General features: G+C 34.3%; 4 protein-coding genes across 7 annotated transcripts in view; 2 read left to right on the forward strand and 2 right to left on the reverse strand.

Annotated features, from left to right (window-relative positions):
* Nucleotides 1–19,848, forward strand: part of LOC130985259 (uncharacterized) — a 920,555-nt gene that overhangs the window by 660,783 nt on the left and 239,924 nt on the right. The window lies entirely within an intron of this gene.
* Nucleotides 10,083–12,478, forward strand: LOC130985273 (heat stress transcription factor A-4c-like). Of its 3 annotated transcripts, none has more exons than XM_057908172.1 (3): nucleotides 10,083–10,288; nucleotides 10,524–11,172; nucleotides 11,294–12,478. In XM_057908172.1, the coding sequence occupies exons 2-3, from the start codon at nucleotides 10,954–10,956 to the stop codon at nucleotides 12,272–12,274; spliced, it is 1,200 nt and encodes a 399-aa protein (XP_057764155.1). In that variant the 5' UTR covers nucleotides 10,083–10,288; nucleotides 10,524–10,953; the 3' UTR covers nucleotides 12,275–12,478. The 3 variants fall into 3 exon arrangements, with proteins under 3 accessions (XP_057764155.1, XP_057764157.1, XP_057764156.1); XM_057908174.1 differs by having other exon boundaries at nucleotides 10,083–10,255; XM_057908173.1 differs by having other exon boundaries at nucleotides 10,103–10,443.
* LOC131024807 (transcription repressor OFP5-like) lies at nucleotides 12,874–14,022 on the reverse strand. Its single transcript, XM_057954342.1, has one exon. It carries the CDS (start codon nucleotides 14,020–14,022, stop codon nucleotides 12,874–12,876), a length of 1,149 nt encoding a protein of 382 aa, XP_057810325.1.
* On the reverse strand, nucleotides 15,854–18,502 carry LOC130985242 (U-box domain-containing protein 17-like). The gene has a single exon (XM_057908094.1). The coding sequence runs from the start codon at nucleotides 18,105–18,107 to the stop codon at nucleotides 15,972–15,974; it is 2,136 nt and encodes a 711-aa protein (XP_057764077.1). The 5' UTR covers nucleotides 18,108–18,502; the 3' UTR covers nucleotides 15,854–15,971.

Genomic DNA, 19,848 nt, shown 5'->3' on the forward strand with positions numbered 1-19,848 from the left:
TAGAATCCTTGGAAATTTCAATACCACTAGATTTTGATGGATATTTAAAAGTCATAATTGAACACCAACAGATTTATAATGATTTTTTAAAAATTTGAATTGAATATCTATGAACATTTGAAATACAAAAAAAATCTTACAGAATCTTAATTGAATAGACCCCGTTAGAGTCTAGTTCATTAAATTCAAAATAAATTTAATGTATTTTTTAGTTATCAGCGTTTTTATATACTTCTTTTCTCCAAAATAATTTAATATCTTTCTTTTTGGGGTCATCTCTCTCATTCTCCAAAATAATACTATTCTTATTTTTTTACCACTCTCAATATTAGTTATAACACATTTTTATAATTATTAATATTAGTTATAATATTTTTTATTATTTTTAATACATTTAGTAATTTTGTTTTAAAACTCGTACAAAGTTATTTGGGGATATACTCCCTCCGTCTCACCTCTATAGTCCACTTCTCCTTTTCACGCATATTAAGAAAATGCAATAAATAGTACTTGAAAAATACAAAATATATGTAATTATTCAATTTTGCCCTTATTTATTCTATGTTTGACTATATTTAGATAAGGTTACTTTGGTAAAAAAAAGAAATTTAATGTTAATTTAATTTAAAAAGTAGACTATATTGTGGGATATCTTAAAAAGGAATAAGAGACCATGAAGGTGGGAGGGAGTAGGAAGTATATTATTTTTAATTTATTAAAATTCTTAAGTTGCGATTTTATTTGTTTTTAGAGAAGTTTGCGAGTTGTTATTTTCCCTCAATATATAACAATTTGGTTGAAATTTCGAATTTGACATCAGTGCCGAAACGCGGACAACTGGATGTGGTCCCATGTTTATGATCACATATTCAACTACTTGCACGTGCGCGGCGGATTAGGACTTTGAAATAATTAACTGGATTGGATTATGAAGATTATGTCCGAACACAGGCTTTAACCGTGGGGTCCAGTTATTTTTCGGTGCTTTATCATTTCATTTCTTTTAAACTTTTATAAGTATTTTCTTTATTAAATAAGGGTGAAGGCATACCTCAAATAAATACTAGTAGTACCTTAGACTGTCTTTACGTTATATCAATATAAAAACTTGTGCTACTAATAAATATCCATTTTTTTAAATATAAAATTACCCATTTTTAATAAGACATATCTGAAAAATACTTGTTTTTGTAAAAATATTAGAAAATAACCATTTTAAAAATGAATGAACTATAATATACCCTTAGGTGTTGATATTTTACTTAGATTTTTATATCTACATAAACATACTTTTCATTGAAAATTGATAACACAATTATTTATATACTTCTTTCCTTGTGTATATAGAAACAGTAATTTTGAGTAAAACGGCCAGCTAGTGGCATAATTCTTGTCATTAGCGAATGGCTAATGGCGCCAAATCCCTATGGATCATAAAGTTTGGCTAATGGGGAATTTGGAATGGCTAGTGGGAAATAAATACCCACTTTTGATCCATATATATATGGTCGAATCTCAAGTATTAAATATAATAAAAATTTAAGTTAAATATTTTTATTTATATAAAATTGATACTAACTCAATTATCATATTTATAAATATAATAAAAATTTAATTTTAACTGAACAGATTTGAGTTGAATATTGAAATAAAAAGAAATTAATTCACAATCAAAAAATGATATTATGAAAGGCAAAAAAAATGAAAACTAAAATAAAAATAGTTGAAAAATAGATTTATTCAAAAAAGATGAGAGAAAGAGATAAATTGTTTAAATTTTAATCTTTAAATAAATATAAATTTTATATTTTAAATCAAATATTTACTTGAAATATTTTAAATTATAGCTTTTTATCGTGATCTTAAATTTGATATGCATCTAAATATTTTATAATTAGTCAAATTTAATAATTTTAATAAAAAATAAAACAAAAAAAGAAGATGAAGAAAAAAATAAAAAGGAAAAATATAGTTACAAATAAACCTTTAATTTTATTATAATTATATAATTACCACTTAATTTTAAAATTAATTTGAAATTGAAAGTTATATTTTTATATATTATAGATTATAAATTATGAATCATGCTAAAGGTCACATATTGAAGTAACTTTATAATACCTAAATACTATGAAAACTCATGTATTTTTCTACCAATTATAAAGATTGCAAGATAGTAGATAAGATATTGAGGGTGTGAATGAGATGCGATTTATTTGTAACCTTTACATTATATATATTTTCAAAATTGCTATTCAAATCAATTTGAAATTGATTTGAAATTTAAAATTGTCTTTTTAATGTAGTATAAATTTGTTGATTGGAGATTTATTAAGGGTCGATACGAGTAAGTACTGCATGAATAAGTGATAATTCAAACATTGTTTACATTTTGCTATGACGAGAAAAATTCATCTTTGCTTATCCAATGATATATTCTGGGCATTTATGTACAATAATACTTCCTTCGTCCATCAATTTTTTTTATAGGAGTGAGTGATATGAGTTTTAAGAAAAAAAAATTGTTCAGTGTATTGAAAGTGAAGAAAAAGTTATTGAGTGTATTGAGAATGATGAAAAGTTGTTTTAATTAGTATTGAGAGTGATGGTGTATAGACAAAAAATATATAGGAAATTTTTTTGTGAACGTTCCCAAAAAAAGTATGAATTTTTTTTGTGGACGAATGGAGTAACATGCAAATCGCATTTAGAAAACAAACGATTTCATTTAGATACGAAAATGGTATGGTTGCAGTCGGAAAAATTAAATGCACAATTGATAGCAAAAATAGTATCTTAAGTCTTAACATGATTTAAATAGGGTATTTAGAGCATCCACAACAGATCTCTCAAAATTGTACTTCTAAAAATACTTCTCGTCCCTAAATTATTTTTAACCCGTATTTTACAATTGCACGTAGCAGCTCTCCTATTTTTCATTATCTATTTTATAAATTTAGGATTAGATTTAAGGGGTGTAAATTTAGGATTAAATTTGAGGAGGTATAAATTTTTTTGTGGGCCCAATTTTTAATATAGGTGATCTATATTTTATCTCACTTGTTATTATTTTAACTCAAATTTAAAGTTAGGATTACTTTTGGGAGATCTGCTGTGGATGCTCTTACATTCATTTGAGTTAGGATTTAGCACAATGGTGAGTGATGATCTATTAATTGATTGGGCGTGAATATAGTAACCTTTTTAATTTACCTAAATAGGCCAGTTGGCCCGTCATGCATGGGCCTTCATGCCTAATTAGGTTTGTTGTATTATATTATTGAAATTTTTTAAAGGGTTAGTTGCCCATAAAATATTGAACTTTCATATAATTCTGATTTTGCATACAAACTTTGAATTGTGGCGTGATAATTACTAAACTTTTGATTTTATCTAATTTTGCTACTAATTCAAATTCCGGCCAAATACCATGCTAATATATAATATGGTGTGCCAATTTTGCTGTGGCGTATTTATTCTTGCGTGACAATTAGTTGGAAAAATAATATTTTTTATTTAATTTCTTATCAATAAAAAAAGAACACAAAGCAAATAATCCAAATTGTCAATAATTTAATATATCAAATCAAATAATATAGTATTTTTTTAGTTGAGTTAATTAATTGAATAAATTCAATCATAGTAAGGGGATTCTTCGAATTAAGGTTTGTCAGCCAAAGAACATTTTAATTATCAATAACTTAATATATCTAAAAAATTATTTAGCTAAGTAATAAAGTTTTTTAAATTTTCATTATCTAAAGATTATTTTTTGTATAAACTATATATATTTATACTATTGAATGACTTTTATTTTATATATGGGAGTAAACAGTTGTGAAATAGTGAACTGGAAAAAAATTGATTTAAACTTGAGAATTAAAAAAAATACTATTATTTGATTTGATATATTAAGTTATTGACAATTTGGGTTATTTGCTTTGTGTTTTTTTTATTAATAAGAAATTAACAATAAATACGTCACGTCAAATATTGGCACGCCATATTAGTCTGATATTTGATCGGAATTGGAATTAGTAGCAAAATCAGATAAAATCTAAAGTTTAGTAATTTTCACGCTACAGTTCAAAGTTTATGTGCAAAATCAGAATTGGACGAAAGTTCAGTATTTTATGGGTAATTAACCCTTTTTTAAATTATTATTTATAGCTATCTGCGGGCCAGCGCCGTCGGCATCAGTTTTGTTTCTTTAGCTTGAACCAATACATTAGAAACCTAACCAAAAGTTAAGATTACAATTCGAAAAATCATTTTCTACTTGATGATATAAGAGTATCTTTTATGTAAATGATCAAATTTTAGTGCAACGTGCGAAAAACGAGTAAATTTTAGTAGGACAGAGGAAATAATAAATGCTTAATTTTTATTATTTCCTTAATTTAAAATTATACTGAAATATACTTTATCCGTCTCATTATAAGTGACTTAAAAATTTTTGACACGAAAATTAAGGAAAAAATGTAAATTAGTTCAAAGTAATGAAACCTATACTTTGTTAAAATTTTTCTATTTATGAAAACAGACGATCTAAAATGGAATACATGTCAATTTTAGTGGTATAAATGGAATAACAAATTAATAAGAAGAAAAGAAAAAGTAAATTTTATTCGTAAAATTTATACTACCTCCGTCCACATAAGAACTTCCTACTTTTCCTTTTCGGAACGTCCACGAAAGAATTTCCTATCTATTTTTGGTACTAATTAAAACAATTTTTCATCATTCTCAATACACTCAACAATTTTTTTCTCCACTTTCAATAACTTTTTTTCTTATAATCCCAATCGTTAAATTAGCGGCAAAACAGGCGGGAGATGGGGTGGGTGTGGGGGAGGCGGCACTTGAGTTTTAATTGAGATAGATGGGACCCATCTTGTATGCGTTGTGCTTGCCATTTTACTCTAGTGCCATTTATAGGGAGCCAACCATTTTCATAAACTGCCAAAATGAAAGGAAATAAATTAAATCAATATACCCTAGCTAAACAGACACAAAATAAAACAAAACGACAGATGAATGGATTTATTAGAGCATCCGCAATGGGGTTACATGATAGCTTACATGATAGCCTACTTTATGATGAGGGACCACATGGTGTAAAGATGTTGCAGTGGGGTTACATGATAGCTTACTTGATAGAATTAGTTTTGATTTTTATGCTTTTTACTTAAATTTAATTGCTCAAATTTAAATAACACATTTGACTAATAATTAAAATTTCATTCAAATAAAAAACCTAAAAATTACATTAAAAAAAAATTAAAAGAATTAGTTTCGAATTAAAAAGAATTAAAAGAATTAGTTTCGAATTAAAAAGAATTAAAAGAATTAGTTTCGAATTAAAAAGAATTAAAAAGAATTAGTTTCGAATTAAAAAGAATTAGTTTCGAATTAAAAGAATTAGTTTCGATTTTTTTTTTTTTTTAAAATAGGCGCGTGCATCACACGCGCCTTACACTATAGAGAAAATGAGCTACACGATAGAACGTGTAGCCCTCGTGTAAGGTGCTCCCGCAACGCTTACACGATAGCACACTTACACGATAGAGCTATCGTGTAAGGGCTATGGTGTAAGCGTTGTGAATGCTCTTAATCGTCTTTCATACTTCGATTTTAAAGAGTGAATTATCATGTGGAATCACGAATAATGATTATGTGTAAGTACGAAAAATTGGGGTTAATGCACTAAAATGCATAATTTTTGGATTGACTTCTATTTTGAACATAAATGTTCAATTTTCTCGTAAAAATATTAAATTTTACAAATTATCTAATTTGCCATGATTTTGAATTTTCCGGATTCGTTGTCCAATGATTCTCATTTTGGTATCTCGCTCATTTTCCTTTAATCTTAGTGTTAAAATGACAGTCTAAAATAATGTTATATCGCCCATTTTGCTATCTTTATAAACTGGCGCCGTTTTAGTAATCAACATATTTGGACACGTATTATTTCATACTACCACTTCAACACTAAGTTTGACGGAAAAATAGGCGATATAGGAAAATAAGAAAAAATTAATACTAATTATTATTTTTAATACAAATTTCAAAGTTGATGAGCAAAATAAGAATTTTTTAAAAGTTTGGTATTTTATATTTCATCCGTTCCATAAAAATAGTCATAATTTTTCTTTTTGGGATTCTAAAAAAAATAGTCATATTCTATTTATAAGCACTACCCCATAATAGATTATCCTCCATGTATTAATTTATTTACCCATTCTACAACATGGCGTGACCCTCTCTCTCCACTCACAATACGATTAATTATTATTATTAACACTATCTTTATGACGAGATCCTTTCTCCACTTATAACATATTTAACCAATTCTATTAAAATCAGTGTCACTTATTCATAGGACTATTTTTATAAGACGGATGGAGCATGTAATTAACCTAACTTTAATTAAAATGTATAAAACTTAATTTGATGCGTCAATTTAAAAATAAGAAATGTAAGAGAATAAATAACTAAAAGTAACATTCGATAATATATGATTATTATAAAAAATAAAAAATATGTCCAATTATTAAGTCATATTAAAAAACCAAGTAGACTTTGTCAAGGATTTATAGTTCTATTTAATTTAAACTTTATTTTAATGTTAAGCCTTCTTAATGTAGTCATATAATTTTTTTTTGAAGAGAATATAATGCAACAATGTAAACCGACAAAATTTGGACGATTGCTATGCTGACACTTGACAACATTATAGAAGAAGAAATTATAGACTATTTTTTTTCTCCTTTTTTGCCCTTATATCCCACTACAAGTTTACAACTATTAAATTAAAGAGTATTTATAAGATCTGGTTGAGATTTATAACGATTTTGTGTGAATATCTTCAAAAATGTGAGTCGAAAATGAACGCATGTAGGGTGACAAAATTGGATTGTATTCGGAATATCCTCGAGCTTCAATAAAGTGATATGAAAAACAAATTCGGATGAGTTTTATGGGAAGACATTCGATGCATAAATCAATAAGATGACCACAAGTTTTTTTTTTTTTTTTCAAATAATTAATAATGGTTTTCAATTTTCTTCTACGGTGACTCGCGCCGACCTATTAGTTGGAGGAGAAACATCTTACAACTGAATTATATTTTGTTTCTTACTTTGTGCATGAATATGAGTGAGGTATTTATAGCGCGAGTAATATACTACATGAATATAAATTCGTCCATTCACTATAACAAGTACTATTCTTTATACTGAAAGCAGACGATGATAATCATGTATATGCATTTTCATAGAGAACACGTAGAGTGGTCCCAAATTCTATTATAAAATATTTATAAAAGACTTTTAATATCTTGAATAATACTGAACCAAATCCTATATTCATGTTTGGATAAGGTCTTTTTGAGTTTTAATAAACTCTTGGCTTAACTCCTAAGCGTAGTTTCTGGCTCATGGAAGGATTTAAAGGTCAAGTGTTTTTGTTTATATAAATAAATAGTGCTTATTAAATAAGAAAACTTAAAAGTCGCGTTACTATGAATTCGAATTCAAGACTTTTAATCTTGAACATTAACTATTTTATCGTTTAGCCATCACAATATTAAGTATTTTTATCCTCAAGAAGATTCGAGAGAGACTATCTTTAATATTTTTCCAGGTCCCTCTGATCTTCTCGATACTTACTCGTATTCATGCCATCTTTATTCGTATTGGGCCAATGGATTCAGCCCATTATTGCACATCAGTATAATTAATCCACCTCACTCCATGCACATCTTAATTTAATTTGGACCACATATCTACTCAATTATTCTTATTCACACTAATGCTTCTACAATCACCCATAGATCATATGCCTTCCCTTTTTTTATTTTATGATATTTCAAAACATTGGAATAATATTTTCACAAGCATCTCAGGGTATGCACCATGCGGCCACCCTAATTATGATAGTTAATGAATACTTCAAATTTTAAGGAAGTCTAAATAATTTTTACGCATAAGTATTTGTCTTTCCATATCATTACTTTAAAGAGGTGGTCTTAGGTACAATCGGGTGTACCGTACAATCGGATTATACCTTAATTTAAATTTTGATCCGCACCCTGATTTGAACTCATATCTTGACCCAACCCATATAAATAATACTCTCTCCGTCCCAAACGAAATGTCCTGTTTTCCTTTTTGAGCGGTCCCAAACGAAATGTCCTGTTTCCTTTTTTGAGAATACACTCTCTCTATACTTAATATTTAAATAATTTCCACCAACCCACTTTATCTACTTTATACACATTTGTTAATCTTCGTGCTGAAAAAAAATAGGACATTTCGTTTGGAACGGAAGAAGTGCTATTTTAGATATGAGTCAACCCAATTATACGGTACACCCAGGTGTACCCAAGATTATGCGTGTTTTTAAAAGCCCCAACTCACAACATACAAGAAGGGAAATGTTACTAAGGGAAGGATAAATATTAAATCAACGGATTAGAAAACAAGTCATTTTCCCTCTAAAAAAACAAATCATTTTCTTTGAGAAGATTCTAAGAGAAAGAGATTAATGATTGGATTTGTTTCCAATCTCACAAATTTCCCATGATGGAACATCCATTAACACGACTTTGCTGGCGCAATAGGGAATAGAAACGCCGAAACCGCGTCGAAAATTCCACGCCAATAAAAAAACACGCTTTCCCCTTCCCCAATCAAAAGACAAATATATCTAAAAGAAGTAGCGTCAAAAAATTGGAAAAATAAACCGCAAAATAGATTAAGATGAAATAGAATATTGCATCCAACGCATGCAGTGATAAAAGCACTACGTGGAACATCAACATCAGCACCAAACGGCGCCGTTCGGGTCAAGGGATCCAGCTAGATTAATCTGAGGGGCATCCACTTAGATTAATCTGATGTTGATTAATTAATAAAGTTAATCACACATCAGCACCGTAAACGGTGCCTCAAAGATCTTTCACGATCTACGGTAGCTGTATTCTATGGTGAGAAAATTGTAGAGTATTTATTTTGTGAAATTTGCACACTAGGCCCTTCTATTTTGTGAAATTCACACATCAAAGATCTTTCACGATCTACGGTAGCTGTATTCTATGGTGAGAAAATTGTAGAGTATTTATTTTGTGAAATTTGCACACTAGGCCCTTCTATTTTGTGGCCCAGTTTGGTTGGTGCAATGCAGATTATCTTATAAACGAATAACGTTGATATTATCGACGTATAGTTAAATAGAATATTAACAAATTGTCATTTCTTATGATGCACAATCAATGTAAGATTTTGATATGTTTTTTTTTTTTTTTTTTTTTTTTTTAACTCTGTAATTTTATTCTCATAAATAATTGTGTCGAAAATAATTAGTTCAAGTGAGGCGGAAAAAATGAAGTATTTTGATGTAACGTAATAAAATAATAAATCCGTTATTATTTGATAAGATTATACTTGTAAAACATAAAAATATAGACAAACAATAATTTAAGCAAGCACCTAAAGAAGTACTTAATCAAACAGAAACTTCATACCAATTTTGCTTGGTTAAAGCCAGTCTATACTTTTTAAAGTTTTTTTTTTATTTTATATAAATTATACACCTTTTAAAGAATTAACCAGACCATATCACTTATTTCCAATTAATACCGTCAGTCAAATTCTAGAAACCATATCCGTAGAAGATTAATAGAATTTGGTAGTAACAATTATTTTAATGATAATAATAATTGTAACTTTTAATTAGATTTGATAAATATATATCATGTTAATTATAACAATCATTATAGTAACAATTAGAAACTGCTTAACCTTTAATTCTATTTGATAAATACATATCATGTTATTATAGAGTTTGAATCTCATGTGATTATGTGATTGTATGAATATTATCAAAAAATTTTTTTGAGACATAAATATAAAAACTTTATTTTAATCACAGAGTAGAAACTGTGCGGCACCAGCAGCATATGACTGATAGTATAAGGTAAATGTGAAAATATTTGGGCAGCTTCAGAATTTTACAAGAGTTGAGGGGCGTATAGTAAATACTAGTAAGTTGTCAGCTACCTAGAAGCTACATGTGATAAGGATGATTGTTTATCAAGTAAAGGGAATTTCTGCAGAAGTGCTCCTAAATTCCGTCCAATGTGTAAACCCTAGAAAACCCCACCTCGATTTTGAAAAAATTCCAAAGTTCCCAATATATAAATCGACGCCAACCGACATGAACTAACCACGCGGCCGTTAAGAAATTGAAGGTATTGGATGGAACCGTATTGTTTCTTTATCAGGTGATTGTTGGAACACATGCATATTTTCCTTTTGCATACAAATTCGTTTGTATCTTTTATTGTGGGTGGACTCCGTGAACGCGTCAGTGTCAAAGTTGATGCTTTTGCTTGAAGATTTGGGCAACACTTAATGCTCGAGCGACTTTGATGTTTGAGTAATTTATTTTTAAAATTTTAAAATTTTGGCCATTTATTTCCGATTTGAATATTGATGTTCTTATCGGTGGAATTGTAGGGTGTTGTTGCGGATAGGTTTGGATTGTTGCGTTTGACTTGTTATCGACTCAAGTTGCTGGAGAGATTGGACGTAGAGGGATTTGGGAGCTATTGATTTCGATTGAGGGGATCGGGAGCTGTTCATTTCGATTTGAAGGGGTTTGTTACAGAAAGAGGAGTGGAATATTGAATTTGAGAGAATTATGGGGTGAACTGAGACTTGTTTTAGTTTTACTTTCTTCTCCTAATGTTTTTAGCCTTGATTCGGATGCTTAAGGAGCTCAGATTGTATATTTTTGCATTACTATTAATGTGAAAAGAAAAGATAGTCCATTTGATTTTCTAGGAAAGTTGAAGGACTCATTGAACGTTGAGAAGGCTGTTGAGTTGGTTATCTCTTCTTGATACTTTAGAGGGCGTGTGTTTTGTTATTGTGAGATAAAGTTACCATGATGGATGAGGCTCCGTGTAGCTCTAACTCGGTGGCGCCTTTCCTTGCGAAGACTTATGAGATGGTGGATGATCCATCTACGGACTCGATTGTATCTTGGAGTCAGAGCAATACAAGTTTCATTGTGTGGAACCCTCCAGAGTTTTCCAGGGAGCTACTGCCCAGATACTTCAAGCACAACAATTTCTCCAGCTTTATTAGGCAGCTAAATACATATGTGAGTAGTTTGCTATCTTAGCTCGAGTTGACGCATTTAGGATTAGAGCTTTTACCTTTGTTTTAATCAAAGATTCTTATCATAGCTTATCTGTGTTTGATGCCTCTTTGTGTGTTATTAGGGTTTCAGAAAAGTTGATCCCGAACAGTGGGAATTTGCGAATGAAGGTTTTGCTAGAGGGCAGCTCCACCTTTTGAAGAATATCCATAGACGCAAGCCTGTTCACAGTCACTCCACACCAAATCTGGCCTCCTTACCTCCCCTAACTGAGTTAGAAAGGAAAGGATATAAGGAGGATATTGAGAGGCTGAAGTGTGAAAAGGAATCCCTCGATGTGGAATTGCAGAGACACAAAGACAAGAGGCAAGACCTTACGTTGCAAATGAGGGCTTTGGCTGAACGCGCACAAAATGTGGAACAACATCATGCAAGTATGTTATCCTCCTTAGCTGAGACGCTGCACCAACCTGATCTCATGCCGCAAATGGAAGTTCATGATAGAAAGAGAAGGTTTCCTGGAAATAGTTACATGTGTGAAGGAACCAGTACGGAAGATTGCCAGAGGCCGTCTTCACAAAATCTGTCAATTGACAGTTTAGATGCTGATGCACTTTTGACTTTCAACAAGGAATTGTTGGATCAGATAGATTCTTCTATGTCTTTGTGGGAGAAAATGATTCTTGAAGTTGGTCAAGGCTTAGGAAAGTCGAATTCATCCTTGGAGTTGGTTGAATCAACGAGCTGTGCGCTCAGCCCCAGCATATCTTACACCCAACTCAATCTTGATGTTGGAGGCAAGACATCTGAAATTGACATGAATTCTACACCAAGAACTGCTCCAGAGGTACAACCTCCTACTAAAGACCAGGCAGTAGTGACAGCAACCAATGTAAGAACAGGGGTCAATGATGTATTCTGGGAGCAGTTTCTTACGGAAAATCCTGGTTCGAACAGTTCATCTGAATTTCAGCTGGAGAGGGATGCTGATGGCAAGAAAAATGAAAATAAACCAGGTGATCATGCGGTGCCCTGGTGGAATATGAGGAGTGTAAATAACCTTGCGGAACAGTTGGGGCATCTTACTCCAGCGGAAAAAACTTGACCTACACTAGGTTTTGTGATATTCCTTTTTTTGGTAAATGATGTCTAATACCTATGTCTGTTGATTTAGAGAGGAGGTTGATCTCTCAGTAGGTAGATCTTCCATACATAAACTTCCCTCCTGCACATATTATCATTTAACTTGAGCTGCTTCTTTCACTTTGTACACATCGTTATTATTGTATAATAGAGGAATGCTTCTTAACTTTTTGGCTTTTGTGTGTTGCGTGCTGAGACTCAGTTTTTATGTTCTAGTTTTACTAGTAAGCTCATGATTTTATAGCAGCAGAAATTTGATCTCCAAGACATTGTCATGCATGTTATATTATATATGTTGGTGAATAATTATGTGATATGTTCTTGAATGAAGATATGTGTACTTCATTTCTAATCAAATGCCAAATTTGATTTGAGATTGTACTGTATTAAACTGAAATTACATTATCTCATCATTCTGATAAATTTTCTTTCAGGCTGCCTAAGCCAAATAGCTTTGTGTCACATATTATTTCACTCAAGTGAAACTCCTTACCATAAATACTAGTATCAACTACTAGTAAGGAAAGATATTCACTATCCATTCTATTGCTACTCAGTTTTTCATTCTTCAATGCAACTCAGCTCAAACCATACCTGCTGGAAGACATTGATGATGAGATCATGGTGTCCATCGCTATTCAGTGTCAGATAGCACGCCAATAGTTCTTGGAGCTCTTCGCGACGCCTTATTCCCTTTTCCTCGATCATCTCCACCATCGAATCTCTGAAGTCCTGCTGTGGATTGAAGGAACTCTTCACCACTGCGAAACTGTTGTAGATGGTGGAGCTCTCTGTTGCTTCCTCTTCCCTCTCTTTCTTCTTCAATCTCGAGCCACGAGCTTTCCTCCGGTTCTGCTTTACTTTTCTGCAACGAAATCTCCTGCTTATGTATGCAGACTCTTTCTGAAACTCCTCAGTTTTCACCTTAAATTCCTCAATTTTCATGTTTTCCAGATTTTGGCAATTGAAAGCTGATACTCTCTCAGAAGTAGCAGCACTCTCCTTGCCATCCTGGTAATCTTCACCATCAGAACTCTGGAAGAAGATATTTTGATGGTTTCTTGAATTAGAAACTGCTGAATCATAAGACTCCTCTTTCACTTGATCTGTTTTCTGCAGCTGTGTTGGTTCTTGTTCTTCCTCCGGATTTGATGACTCTTTTTCTCCTTGATGAAGCCCTGTTCCGAGTTCTGCTTGCTTCTTCCTCTCAACTCTGCCTCTCAATTTTCTTGAGCGTCGAACATTTGTGTTGTCTTTCTTGAGTTGATCACGTTTCTTCTGACGAAGAACGCTGCCATTGCATCGCTCTTGTTTCATCTCGTTCGTGTCTATTTCGGGGATGGTCTCCAATCCTCTTCTTGGACTCAAACTGGACACTGCAACAAGAAATTCCTCATCAGAATCATACCAGAGAGGGTTGATTCTGCTGTTCCTCCTCTTGCCTTCACCTCCTCCTCTGTCTTTGCGGAACGAGAGTGTCCAGTACGCGTCATCATCCAACCTGTAGAATCTGCCTTGTCTGCAGCCAGCAGGCAACGACGAATTCACAGTCGAAAAATCTAGCTTCCCTCTCTGTTGCTTCTTCCCTGAAACAGAGTCGAGACCGCCGCTTGTCTGTTTGAACTTAGAAAACCAAGAACCTGGGAATACTCGAGTGATGACTGAGCTACCAAATGAAGGTGGTGAAGGTGTCTTTCTCCCCCATTTCATTTTGGAATCTAATGAGTGATTGTTTCCAGTGTTGTTAGATTTTGGTAGTTGAAGTGGCGGTTAAAGGTGTTGAGTGAAATGGAAATAATATGCTGCGACTATTCATTTCAAAAGAAAGGCCCGCCTTAGATTTTCTGACCACTTTTTTCCACTTTATACTGTTTTTCTTCCTCTTTACTTTTGTCAAATTATAATTCAAATCAAGATTTCTGGTTGTTTGCCCTTAAAAGAATGAAGGGTTGAGAGGTAAAGAGGTGGAAAAGGAAAAGAAGAAACAAAACAAGGAAAAGAAAAAAACTTTACCACTTTGGAGTATTCTTCTTTTAATTGTGCAAGAGCTCTTTCTGTTCAAACTTCAAAAATTATTAGCCATCAGGAATTTTATGGGCCATTGCGTTTGGGCCGCTTCAATAGCCCATTTAGTAGACTATCGCATTCTCTTCTATTTGAAGATGATATTTTCAGCCTCTAATGAGGCAATTTTTCTTGGAAGCAGGTTATGTTAGTACACCTACTTACCAAATATATACTTATTGTTGCATATGTGGTAACTCGAATATTTTCATAAAGTCAAAATGAATATTTAATACTATTATAAAAAATTCAACTCCCTGTAGTAGTCCAAGGTTTCGCCTTTTTTCTAAGTATTATTGTACATTGGCAAACCATCGCAATCCCTTATTTATGCCATGTTACTGCCCTCTTAAAGCATCTCCAATGTGCTTACTTTATAGTCTACTTGATAGTGAGGATCACATTGAGTAAATAGTGCTGCATTGGGATTACTTGATAACCTAATTAATTTTTATGCTTTCATTTAAATTTAATTGCTCAAATTTAAATAACACAATTTATTTCAAATTTAAATTGCATTAATTATAAAATCCTAAATATTACGAAAAATTGAATCTCTTCGCACGTAGTCCTCGAAGGACACCGATGTTTGTCGAGCACTCTTCGTCGAAAAAGAGAGAAAAAGAGAGAAAAAAAAGGAAAAAAGGCCAAATTGCTATTTTTGCCGTTGGCTCAAAAAAAAAGGAAAATAGCCGTTGCACTACTTCAAATTTAAAGTTTATATATATATATATATATATATATATATATATATATATATATATAGGGGACCGCTCCAATGAGATCCCCTAATTTTAGTGAGATCTAGGGCACGATCTGGTGCGTTTATTTTATCAATCCTATGGCTGATATTGTATCTGGAGGGTGATTTTTTTTCGCAGGGTTCGAATCCTGGACGGAGCAGAATATTTTAAATTTTGTTATTCATCAGTATATACTGCATTGTTCATCAGTATATACGGCCCTGTTCATCAGTATACATGTCTTATTCATTATGAATTTTTTAAATTTTATTTTTCATCAGTATATACATCTTGTTCATTAGATATACGTTTTGTTCATTAGTATTATATGTCTTATTCATTGTACTCATGTTACACGAAAAATAGGGGGTCTCACTGGAGCGCGCCCATATATATATATATATATATATATATATATATATATATATATATATAGGGCGCGTGCAATGCACGCGCCATATCTCTCTCTCACTCGTGCATACTCGAAGGCTCGAGCATGCCTCGAGTAAGGCCCCCCGCAACGCCCTACTCGAGTAAGCCATCGAGTAGGCGTGTTGCGGGTGCTCTTATTCTCAATCGAGTAGGCGCATTGCGGGTGCTCTTATTCTCAATGTGAATATGTGATATTCTTGTTTGCAGGAAGAAATGCATGAGCAGAAAGGGTGCAAGGGATTTTCAAAATTCATATTCATACTACTAGTAATAAAACAGTTGTTAATGCAGACAGAAAAAACTTGTGTGTATAAGCCCCTTCTCCATATATAAATATTTGAATGAATTTTTTTGTAAGTATTACAGATTTAGAAAAATAAAATAAAATGGGAGATTAAAGAATGGGGGTAAAGAAATGTGCTACAACACAGGCACTGAAATGGAGACCGGCATCGAAACATCGGCAACAACCGCGTTTCCTCTCGCAAATGCATACCCGACGCCTAATCCCCCAAAATGCAACGAGCTGCTCTCGCTTCTCTGGAACACCCTCGCCAGCGACGCCGCCTTCCGCCTCGCCCGTTTCGTCCCCGTAAATAGCAGGCTCTGCAGCAAGCTCGCCATCGCGGGGGCCTTGACCACCCTCTCCGTGGCGGCCGCGCCGCCGCTCTTGCACAGCTCGAGCAGCGCCGCCACGGCGTTCTCTTTGCCCCTCGGAGTTCCGCACCGCATCATCCCGGTCAGCCCCAGCACCGCGCTCTCCTCCTTCCCGACCGCCTCGGCCCCGACGGGCTGCCGCACGACGAGCGCCAACGCGCCCGCGGCCTCCTCGGCGATGACCTCGCACTCGAGCGCCCCGACCAGCGCCCTCACGGCGCCCGACTCGATCATCCGCTCGCAGTTCTCCGGGTGCGTGGAGAGGTTGAATAGAGCCGTGACGGCGTCTTTCTTCCCCCTGGCGGTTCCGTCGGCCAGCATTCCGGCCAGAGCCTCCACGGCGCCGTCCTCCTCCGCGATCTCCTTCTTGTAGTCGTGAACGGCGGAGAGGCTGAACAGCGTCGCCGCCGAGTTCTCCCTCGCCTCGGTGGTGTGCCCGTATCGCAAAACTCCGACAATGGCGCCTAAACACCCTTCCACATCCATGATCCTGCTCTTGTTCCGATCATAAATCGACAAATTCAACAATGCAGTGACGGAATTCTCCTGCGCAAAGGCGTCCGCGGACGGGAGCAGCCGCTTGAGAAGGGGGATGGCTCCGGCCTCGGCGATATAAGCCCGATTCTCCCTTCCCGTCTTGGCTAACAACCTAATCTCCCAAGCAGCCAGAGTCTTGGCTCGTGGCGTCCCGTTTGCCAGCTCCTCCACCAGCACAGCTGCAGCGGCTTTAGTCGCCTCGACTGCAGCCTTGCTCGGGGGAGCAGAGGCTGCAGTCGGAGCAGCGCAGTCTGCATTATTCTCCGGCGGATCATAAGGAATCTGATTGGCCATACACCACTGCATGATCAAGTTTCTGAGAGCTCGATTTGGCACCAATTTGGTATGAAGAAGCATCTGCCCCGTCTTCGGGCAAGTGCTGTGGCCTTCCTCCAACCATCTCGCAATCGAGGCACGATCATACGTCTGCCCGGTGGAGACGATGACCGGATTATGCATCAACTCCAATGAAATAGGGCAACAGAAATCCTTAGGGGTTGTGAGAAATGTGTCTGCAATCTCTCGAGAGATCAACCCTTTGGTTTTGGGCCTGCGTTTCCACTTGCCTAAATCAGCATCCCCATCCTCAAATCGAAACAGCAAGAATCTGACGTAACGCATCAAAGCCACGAATCCATTGAGAACTGAGGCGCTGGGCTCGAGATCGCCGTCGTGATTCACAATCTGCTCCTCCAAGAACTCAATCTCACTTCTACAGCTCTTGACATTGCAAATCCCTAACTTTTCCACAAAGAATACGTAGAGCTCATTCATTTCGGGGATCCTACCCTTCTCAAATTCATTCAAGAAATGGTAAAGCTTCAATCTTAGGGATTCATCGTGCTTATCGATTAATAATCTCGATTTCCTCGACTGTTTCCTCAACAAATCGATTTGTTCTCTAACATCTTCGGACAGAGTAATCTCAGACAAAGGAAAGACATCGAAGAGGGTCGAGATTTCCTGATTGATGTCATGGAAATGACCGGAAATCGAGTGGTTCTGCAGAAGCAGCCACAGCTTGCTCGACCCGGTTACATAATCGATCAAGATTTTTGACCGGTAAAGCAGGAGGTACAACTCCTTCAAGCACAGAAACACTGTGGGAGCAAGCCCCAAATCGCGCAGGGCGTCGACGAGCACAGAGATAACGTGGATTTTCCGGATTAAAGATCTCGAATTCTTGCCCTGAAAAAAGGGGGCCTTTTTATTCTTACCAGAAAAGGACGACGCCAGCTCCGTCGAAACGCCGCGCAGAGCCTCCAAGACGGCGGCGTTTGGTAGATCCACCGGTGCCAGGAACGCCTCCAGTGACGGTGAACTCCGCCGCCTCAGCGACGAGAATATCGCCGCGGATGCCATGAATTTAAAATCAAGAACAGTTTTTTTTTTTTTTTTTTAATGTACGGATGAAATTCAATAAATTGAATTCTGGGCTATGCTTATGGTGATTGTATCGTTGAATTTCAGAATCGTATAAAACGGAAAAAAAGGAAAGAAAGGGAAAAACTGTGGATTCTGAAGCCGCGTGCAGAGAAAATAGGAAGAAAGGGAGAAAATGGAAAGGAAGGTTTTTTGGCTTCTTAGTAAGATTTTGATTAATGGCGAATTGACTGAAATTTCAATAAGGGTAAAATTGTTTTATTGCAGGATACAATAATCTTGAATTTTCTCCGAGAATTTCTATGCAGGCTGCTTGACAGCGACCTCTGCCTAAACCAGGTGTGGATTATCTGTATTTCTGTCCATTCATTTTACCATTATCATATCATTTTCCTCTAATCGATTCTTATAAGGGAATTATGTCACCAAACTTTATTTATTATAAATAAATTGTAGTAGTATTTCTCTGAATTGTAATGTCAAACTGTATTTATTCTCTGATAACTATGACAATGAAGCTCAGTTTCATAAGTAAAATACTTTTCCTTCAACCAATAAATTAATGTAAAAGAATTACTACTATTTAATTTAAATTAATTTTTTTTGGGTTATGAGATGCTTAGGGCTTGATGAAGGTTGACTAACTTTAATCCTCTGGGCATTAATTAAAGTGAAGAAAAAGAGAAATGATAAAAGTGGGGATGGTTTTGCAATTAATTCCATAGTTGACCAAACCCAAAAGTGAGGCGTGTAACGTTAACAGTTTTTAACCTTATGTGGTTGTCCCATCATTTTACCCCATTTACAAAACAACAGCAGTTTCAAACGTCACTTCTTTTAATTTAATTTGAACGGGGAAGGAAGCTATGCTCTAATAGTAAAATTGAGGTATTTAAAGACTCTTTTTTATGAAAAATTTTGGTTCAATTTCATTTGACGACGATATTTTTTCATTGTTATAGTTGTATTATATTGTTTGGTGTTGTGATCCTACACGTAGGGCGTTCTTGACTACGTGCGACTTGTATAATTGATTGTAGTCAATATCTCTTGTAACTTTAATAAAAAAAAAAATTGAAAGGTTAAATAGACTACAATTCTCCTTCTCTCTTATCCTTTTCGTTTTATTTTCGAGCCTTTGTCGTTACCGAATTAAACTTTTTCTTACACTCAGTCGTCAACACAGTAAATGAATCATATTCACTGTGCAAAATCATAAATACTGGGACTTTTCTTTCGTAATAATATAAACAGTGGTGTTACTTAATTACATTATGACCAGTTATAAATTAATCAAATTGAAAAAAAACTTAATTCATACACATTGTGGTTTCTTTTTTATTTTTATAATTTGTTTTTTTAAAAATATTATAAAAATAAAACAATAGATACCATATGTACAAAACACTAAAATAAGCTAGTATTAATTTTGATTAGTTTATAACATGCAATGGACCCAGATCATTATTGTAAAATGAAATAAATAAATAATAAGAGTGGGCTTGGGGTTCCGTCTGAAAAAACAGCTAGTCTTAATGAGCAATAAAAGTTGGCAACAACCGAGATGGGAATCACTTGAACTCAGAGCTTCATCATTACTTCATCTTGACTTTCTTTTTTTCTTTTTTTTTTTTTCATATTGCCTCTACTTTCCACCCATTTTGAATCAATAATCCTATTTGGATAAAATATATTCAGGCAAAATATAATTAAATACTTT

This window comes from Salvia miltiorrhiza, chromosome 5 (genome assembly GCF_028751815.1).
Source record: "Salvia miltiorrhiza cultivar Shanhuang (shh) chromosome 5, IMPLAD_Smil_shh, whole genome shotgun sequence".
In the NCBI taxonomy this organism is placed as follows: domain Eukaryota; kingdom Viridiplantae; phylum Streptophyta; class Magnoliopsida; order Lamiales; family Lamiaceae; genus Salvia; species Salvia miltiorrhiza.

Coding starts and splice junctions, on each gene's coding strand:
- LOC131024807 (XM_057954342.1), bottom strand. CDS start 14,022: ATGAAATGGGGGAGAAAGACACCTTCACCACCTTCATTTGGTAGCTCA.
- LOC130985273 (XM_057908172.1), top strand. CDS start 10,954: ATGATGGATGAGGCTCCGTGTAGCTCTAACTCGGTGGCGCCTTTCCTT. Junction 11,173..11,293: donor TTAGGCAGCTAAATACATAT/GTGAGTAGTTTG, acceptor GTGTGTTATTAG/GGTTTCAGAAAAGTTGATCC.
- LOC130985242 (XM_057908094.1), bottom strand. CDS start 18,107: ATGGCATCCGCGGCGATATTCTCGTCGCTGAGGCGGCGGAGTTCACCG.